We start from the raw sequence: 7,744 nt of genomic DNA, 5'->3' as shown, positions 1-7,744 counted from the left end.
ATGCAGAACTGGAGCAACAACTCTACCGAGGCGATGAAGCAGATCCGGGCGTTCCTCAAGGGGCTCTAGTCGAAGATCGAAGGCTCGGCACAGCCGAGCTCGGGGGTTTCTCTGAAGGTTCATCCTTCTTTCTGGCTCCCCTGGACGGGCGATGCAGGATCTCGTGTCGAATCACCACACGAGGACACTCAGCAATATCGCTGTGTGAGCGGTTCAAATCCGCCTGGGGCCACCACAACAGCAGATCAACTAACTACAAGGAGACCGTCGTGAACAAGAAGCAGATCCTCGACACTCTCGAGCAGCAGCTCGACTCGATCGACATCGACACCGGTGACATCCGGGTCCACGTCGTCACCGAGTACGCAGGCATCAAGAACGGCGAGGTCGTCAGTGACTGGACCACCGACGAGTCGGACATCCGGGCACAGTCCAACTACCTGGACCGCATGGAGAAGCGCACCACGCTGCGCTTCACGGGGGACGCTTCGACCGCCGCTGAGTTCGTCGCCGGCAAGCGCCCCTGAGACCCCGAACCACAGGCACATCCCATCGACGACACCCCAAGGAGACCACCATGTCTGCCAAGCTTCACCGCGACGAGCTCGCCGGCTACGACCTGAGCTACAACGGCGACGGCGGCTACACCACCGGCACCATTCGCGTGATCACTGAGCCGATCCCGGCCACGGCGGTCACCGACTTCCTCCAGCGGGAGGGTTGCATCGTGGTTGCCATCGAGCTCGAGAAGGGCCACGAGCACGATCAGCAGCTGATCCTCGACACGGCGCTGGCACCCGAGCTGCGCGCTGGCGCAACCGTCGTCAGGAGCAGCCGCTACGGCGGCGGGTCGTTCTCCTACTACAGCCCGGAGATGACCGCGGGGAAGGAAGCCATCAGCGCCCTGATCGACATCTCCGTGCCTCTGCGGCACCTGCTAGATCGTGCCCGTCGTCCGGCCGAGACGCTCCGAAGTGCAGCAGAGACGATCCTGTCCCGCAGACAGAAGGTTTCCTACAGGACCATCAACGAGTACGCCGACGAGATCGAGAAGGAGGACTGACCATTCCTGCGGCCGGAGCACTGGACCCTCGGTGATCGAGCCATCGCTCGGTCGCCGGGGGTCTCCCTTTCTCCTAGCCGACCACCTCGACCTTCCGAACAAGGAGTGAGCCCCATGAGCAACCAGACCCTCAACGAAATCCGCTACCTGCTCGATCACAGCAGTGACTACCTCAGCAGCTCCGCTGTGCTGGAGAACATCTCGCAAGCACTCGACGGCGCTGCATTCAGTCCCGAGCTGCGGCGCGAGCGCGCCCACCGGCGCAGAATGAACAGCCACGAGCCCGAACACATGCGCCAGGACATGCGCTGTGCTCTGCAAGCTGCCCTCGGCGAGGACATCAGCACCGAGCAGCGTGAGCAGGCCAGAGCGATCATCGAGGGGATCCCCGTAGATCGCAAGGTCGGCAACCACGAGGCCCATGCCGCTCTTGAAGCCACCCTCAGGGCCTACGGCCCCGTCGTGCTGGGCATCGTGCTGCGCTTCCACATCGAGACCGTCAACTCGATGGCCGGCTGCAGTGACCTCACTATCTCAGCCCGGCGCATGCAACAGCTCGGCTTCACCACAGCACAGATGCAGTGGCCCGAGAAGGTGCTGCACCCGTACTACCTGGACGCGGCGGCACCCGAGAACCCCGAGATCGAGGAACGCCTCGAGAAGGAGATCCAGTCCTGGAGGGCCGCCTACCTGGACATGGCCAGCTGATACTCGAGCGCAGGCGCTCGATACGCGCAAGGTCGAGCGGTGAGTGAGATGGCCACCGAGCACGTCGGCTGCTTCTACGGCCCCGACTCGGAGCCGGAGCACTGCCACCTGTGCAGCTCGCATCACGACCGACTGATCATCGCGGACCACTGCCGCATGCAGCGCATGACGGCCTCGCTGCAGCTGCCGTCTGAACACTCCGACGACACCGACCAAGGAGAAGACCCATGAAGCTCAACCTCACCTGCGGAGCCTGCCCCGAGCAGTACGAGCTCCTCGACGACGACGGCGTTGTGATCGGTTCGTTCCGCCTGCGCCACGGCACCTTCCACGCACGACTCCAGCCCAGCGACGAGATCGTCTACCTCACCCGAGAGCTCCGCTCCGACGGGATCTTCGAGGGCGACGAGCGCCGCGAGCACATGATCCCCGCCATCAACGCTGTGCTGGAGGGCAGAGGGTTGAACCACTCAGGGCTGGCCGAGGAGCTGCTGGGTGCGTACTGATCCATCCACGACACACGAGACAGCCCCCGGCGGTCGCACAGCGTTCACGCGCTGATGCTGACCTGAGCCGGGGGTTGTTCTCTCGAGAGCCTGCGCACCGGGGTCGAGCTGGGTATAGCCCATCACGATCCGAGGGTCGATGGGCCATCTGTCCAGACGGGGTCTGCACCGATGTACATGCACGAAGGGGCACGCAGATGCGTGCCGGGAGGGGTATTGAAGGAAGTTGGGGAGAAGCACAGAGCTGTCTCTCGACGACCTTCCCCACATCGGGGGTCATCCACCGGGGAGCAGAAAGTGCTTCTCACCATGGGGTATGGTGTAATCGGCAACACAACGGTTTCTGGTACCGTCATTCTAGGTTCGAGTCCTGGTACCCCAGCGCTGCGCGACATTCACGAATGTCGCTTGGTTCGCGCCCCGTTCGTTCTACCTCTCCACAGACATGCCAACAAGCGCCCTGTCCCCATCCTGGGGGCGGGGCGCTTTTCCTCGGCACGCGGCGCGTGCCCGGGATGAGCATTGACGCACTCTTCTGGGGCGCGTCAACGGATCCCCTCGTCGAGGCGGACTGAGCCGGCTGCTCGGCGCAGCTTTTCACGAGAACACTCACCACATCCACCATCTGCAGAACAGGACGTTCGACCATGAGCCGCACGCTCGATCCCCGCGAAATCACCAAGGCCATCTCCGACGACCTCCATGCGGCCGCCGCCGCGGAGCTGGAGAACCCCAACCCCATCACCCGCATCATCGATCTGCATGACGGTGACGACCTGCGTCGGCTGAGCGACGACACCCTCGAGATGACACTCGGTGACCAGGTGTTCCACCTGTCCGTCACCGAGATCAACCCGCGGCAGATCACCGAGAAGATCACCCCTCGCACCATCGTCGGCACCCCTGACGACTGGTTCGATGCCGCCACTGTGCTCAACGCCCAGCAGGCCACCGAGCGTGAGGTGGGCTCGTGGTACATCACCCGCACCCAGCACAAAGGCTACAACATCGCCCAGGCCACCCTCTCGAACAACGTCTCGCGCGCCACTGCGCTGCGCAGCAGCATTGAGGCCGAGCTGGCTAAGACGATGCGCCCCCAGCGCTCCGGTGACCCCGATCAGCCGCGACGGTGGCCGATCGAGGAGACCGACGCGCTGCGCGAGAAGATCACCGAGAAGCTCAAGAACCAGCAGGCTGAGAATGTCCGCCGGATCATCCACGTCGAGCACGTGCTGCCGGACTGGATGAGCGCGGACATCATCACTGCACTGGCCTCCGACGACGAGGGTGACCTCGATCGCGTCATGTGGCAGCGCCGAGCCAGCTCCGGCCGCTGGCACCGCATCGGGCAGGGCCAGACCTCGATCACCGACGAGGCCATGGCGCAGCGAGAACCCCGTACGTTCTCCATCGTGGAGAACACCTACCCAGGAGAGTGAACCCCGTGGAATACCTACTGCTGATCCCCGCCCTGCTCATCATCGCAGGATGGGCCTACGTGAACATCTACCGCTGGGATCACATCCCTGTCGATCCCGCCGGCCAACACACCGAGGAAGAAGAGGTGCTCCCACATGTCGACGCCTGACCTCATCTCGCTGGGGCTGCTCATCGCAGCTCCACTGCTCGGTGCCTGGCTGCTCAGCCGGTACGAAAAACACAGCGAGCACACCGAGGGCGACCGTCTGGCCGAGCGCCAGCGGATGCGGGACTCCCGGCGATGAAGCCCCACGTCGACCCTCAGCACCTGACCAACATGGGCCCCATCGAGATAGCCAACGCTGTGCTCAGGGTGGCCTTCGACGAAGAGGTGCCCGTGTCCATCGCCCGGCTGCAGTGCCTGCTGTACCTCCTCGAGGTCAAGCACAGGGCTGATACCGGGTGGCCCCTGCTGGGCGCGCGCTTCAGTGCACACGCCCACGGCCCGCGCATCAGCTCGCTCGATGCGCAGTTCGCCTCGGCAGGCGATGCCACCCTGCGGCGCTACGCCAAGAACGCAGAGGGTCGAGCCTGGTCTACCTACGACCTCGCCCTCACCGGCAGGATCTATCTGGTGATTGCGGCTACTCAGTGCACAGGCACAGCTGAGCTCATCGAGCAGCTGCGCGCCAAGGGCACTGCCTGGTACAGCGCCTGGCAGTCTCGTCAGCCATACCTCGATGACGAGCACATAGGCCTCACACCTGCACGAGCACGTGCGCTCGAGCAGAGCAGGCTGGACCGTGAGCCCAGGTGGCGTAGCCCAGAGTGACCTGTTCGCCCCATCCCACGAAGAAGCCCCACCCGGGATCCCGGGTGGGGCTCTTCTTTCAGCCGGCGGCTCTGTCTACTAGGGCCCGCCAGCTGGTGTCATGCTCATCCGAAGAAGGACGAGCCTACCTTGCGCATACGCGCCATGAGGGTGACGCCCGCTCCAGCCAGGGCCAGCAGGCCACCGCCGACGGCGGTCATCAGGCCACCGTTGCTGCCGGTGTCGGCCAGGCCGGTCACGGCGCCCTTGGGATCCGCGGTGAACTGCGGATCGACGGTGCCGTCCTCGGGCTTGGTCAGAGCACCGTCGTCCTCGCCCGCCTCGTCGTCAGCGGGCTTCTCGTCCTCGACCGGGGCCTCGTCCTTGACGAAGCCGACATGCAGCTCGTCGGTGTCGGAGACCTCGGTGAGCTCGCTGTCCTCAGCGGGCTTCTCGTCCTCGGTGGCGACAGGCTCTGCCTCAGCGGAGCCATCCCCGGCCATGTCGACGATGTCGGTCTTCTCGACCTCACCCTTCTCGTCCTCCGGTGCGATGTCGCCCTCGGGCACTGCGTCCCCTTCAGGGGCAGTCTCCTCAGGCGCAGTGTCGTCCGTCACGGTCTCACCTGCGGCAGACATCGCCGTGACGGTGGCGATGTTGACATGCGAGCCGTCCGCCTCGACACAGGCCACGGCCAGGGGGACCTCGAAGGTGACGCTCTCGCCGGCACCCAGCTGCTTGAGCGCCTCGGTGCCCAGGCCGTCCTCGTTCGGGATCGGCTCGCCCTCGTCGTCCACAGCCACCGGCTGGGTGAGCGTGCCGGTGGAACCATCACGCGGCTCGACCTCGAGCAGGACGCCCGTGAACTCCGACTCGCCGGAGTTGGTGATCTCGTACTCCAGCGTGACCGGGGCGGACGAGCCGTCCTCGTCAGCGGTGAGCGCGAAGATCTCCTCGGCGGAGTCGGCGTCGACCCGGTTGCCCTCGGCATCGATCACGTAGCTCTCCACAGAGATATCGGTGCTCAGGTCTCCGTCGGTGATGCCGTCCTCGTCGGGAGCAGGCTCCTCGTCGGGGTTCGGTGCAGGATCCTCACCGGGCGCGGGGTCTTCTCCCGGCTCTTCGGGATCGGTGGGCTCCTCGGGATCCTTCGGATCCTCGGGGTCAACCGGGGGCTCCTCAGGATCGGTGGGCTCTTCCGGGTCCACCGGCGGATCGACCGGGAGCTCCTCGCCGGGAACACCCGCCACGGTGCCGGTGGTGACCGACGCCGCACGCTCGACCTCGTTGCGATCCTCGTAGCCGGTGTTGGACACGCGAGTGCCCTCCTCCGCCGTGCGGGTCGCCGCGACGTCGACAGACCAGCTGTGCGCCTTCTCGGTGTCGGCGTTGACCAGGTCCAGGAACGCCTGGGTGGCCACGACGCTGTACGAATCGCCGACCGGCTTGAGCACGAAGTACTCGGCGTTCTCGGGATCCGCGATCACGGCGCCGGCCGCGAAGAGCTCGTTGCCCTCGGCGTCGGTGAACCCGGTGTCCGTGGTAACCGTCCACGCATCGTGCAGCGAGCGGTCGCCGGAGGTGTAGACATCCGACAGCGCCCAGCTGCCCAGCGGAGTGAGAGCGTTCGCCGGGTGCTCCGAGGAGCCCAGCGTGTAGGCGAACTCGCCGCGCGGGACCTCGGTGAGCGCCTCGTCAGAGCCCAGCTCAGCCACAGCCTGCTTGGTCGGGATCACGGGAGCCACCTCGACGCTGCTCTCAGCCTCGACGGGGTGCTCGCGGTCATCGATCACCTGGACGGTCTCGCCGGTCGCAGAGACCTGCTCCTTGACGTCCTTCACGGTCGCGGTGTACTCGACGGTGTAGTCCTTGCCCAGCACGGCTGCGGGGACAGAGCCTCGAGGCCCGTCACCCTTGGCCGTCACCGAGAGCACACCCTTTTCGACGGTGATGTCGAAGAGATCAGTCGAGTCGGTGCCGGCAGCGTCCAGCACCCGGACATCGCCCGCATTCACCGAGAGCACAGCCTCGTCGAAGTCGTCGACGATACCGAAGGTCTTCACGTCGTACGCCAGATCCAGCGCGGTGGGGGTGCTCTCTTCGCCATCCTCTCCCTCGACGTCCTGGCCGAAGGTGCCATCCAGGGCCACCTGGTAGATGAGCTTGTCGCCGCCGACAGCGACCCGGTCCTCGATGGGAGCGCCATCGACGCCGAGCACCTGCTCGGAGGGCTCGACGCCCGGGATGAGGATGGTCGCCGGATCGGTGGTGAACTCGTAGTAGTCCAGCTCACCCTCTTCGGCGTCCTCCTCGATGCTGGGCACGCCCAGGATCTGCGAGGCGACGTTCTCCTGCGCGCTGTACGCGGGTGCATCGTCTGCGACCTTGACCTCGAAGGTGATCGCCAGACGACCGTCTCCGGCCTCGCCACCCACGTTGGCCTCGAGCCATTCAGGGGTGAAGGCCACCACGAGCTCGCCGGAGTCGCCGAGGGTGACCTCGTAGTTCTCCGCGGCCACCAGTGCGGACTCGTCGCCCTCGGCGCCGGTGCCCTTGCGCGAGTCGTAGACCGCGAGCGACTTCTCGTTGGCGGTGAAGCCTGCGGGGAGCTGATCGTGGACCTCGAGGAACTGCACGTCGCCAGCGCTGTCGGGGACGGAGACGTCGACGCCGATCTCGTACTTGACATCCTGGCCCTGCCAGACACCCAGACCATCGATCGACTTGTCGGCGTTCGGGCCCTCCTGGTGCTTGGCACCGGCGACGACCTTGGACACCGCCGGGCTCCAGATGCCCGGCATGGGGCCGTCCTGGTAGGTCGCTGCGCTCGCCGGGGAGGCAAGCATCAGCCCCGCGCCGGCGATGCCGAGCACGACGCCGAAGGCGGAAGTACGCTTGAACAGTGAGTTCCGTGCCCCTGGGCACGCACTGGTGTTGTCGGTGGTCATGTCTGACCCTTCCTCTCATGGTTGGTGAAGTGGGCGGCGGCCAGTTCAGCATGACGCAAGCGCCGACGAGTGCTCGTTCGCCCACGCACGAGCTTACCAGCAATCTCTTGTCTCGCATATCAACAGGACACTCATGTAAGAGCATTATTGCTCGACATACACTAAGAAGCCCCATCCGGTCACCCGGATGGGGCTTCTTCTTCTCCACAAAGCCGTGCCTGGCCCGCTGAACATCACGGGGCACTCGCTACGCTCGGCTCCGAGCTGGGCGTCTCCACCGGCACAGCGG

General features: G+C 65.4%; 1 protein-coding gene across 1 annotated transcript; it reads right to left on the bottom strand.

The window, feature by feature from the left end:
• Positions 1–4,632: 4,632 nt before the first annotated feature.
• On the bottom strand, positions 4,633–7,455 carry LOC138140685 (muramidase-released protein-like). Its single transcript, XM_069061679.1, has one exon. It carries the CDS (start codon positions 7,453–7,455, stop codon positions 4,633–4,635), a length of 2,823 nt encoding a protein of 940 aa, XP_068917780.1.
• Positions 7,456–7,744: the final 289 nt, after the last annotated feature.

The sequence above is a fragment of the Tenebrio molitor genome, unplaced genomic scaffold (genome assembly GCF_963966145.1).
Source record: "Tenebrio molitor unplaced genomic scaffold, icTenMoli1.1 SCAFFOLD_112, whole genome shotgun sequence".
NCBI classification, from domain to species: domain Eukaryota; kingdom Metazoa; phylum Arthropoda; class Insecta; order Coleoptera; family Tenebrionidae; genus Tenebrio; species Tenebrio molitor.
This window is presented reverse-complemented; position numbering and strand designations above follow the sequence as displayed.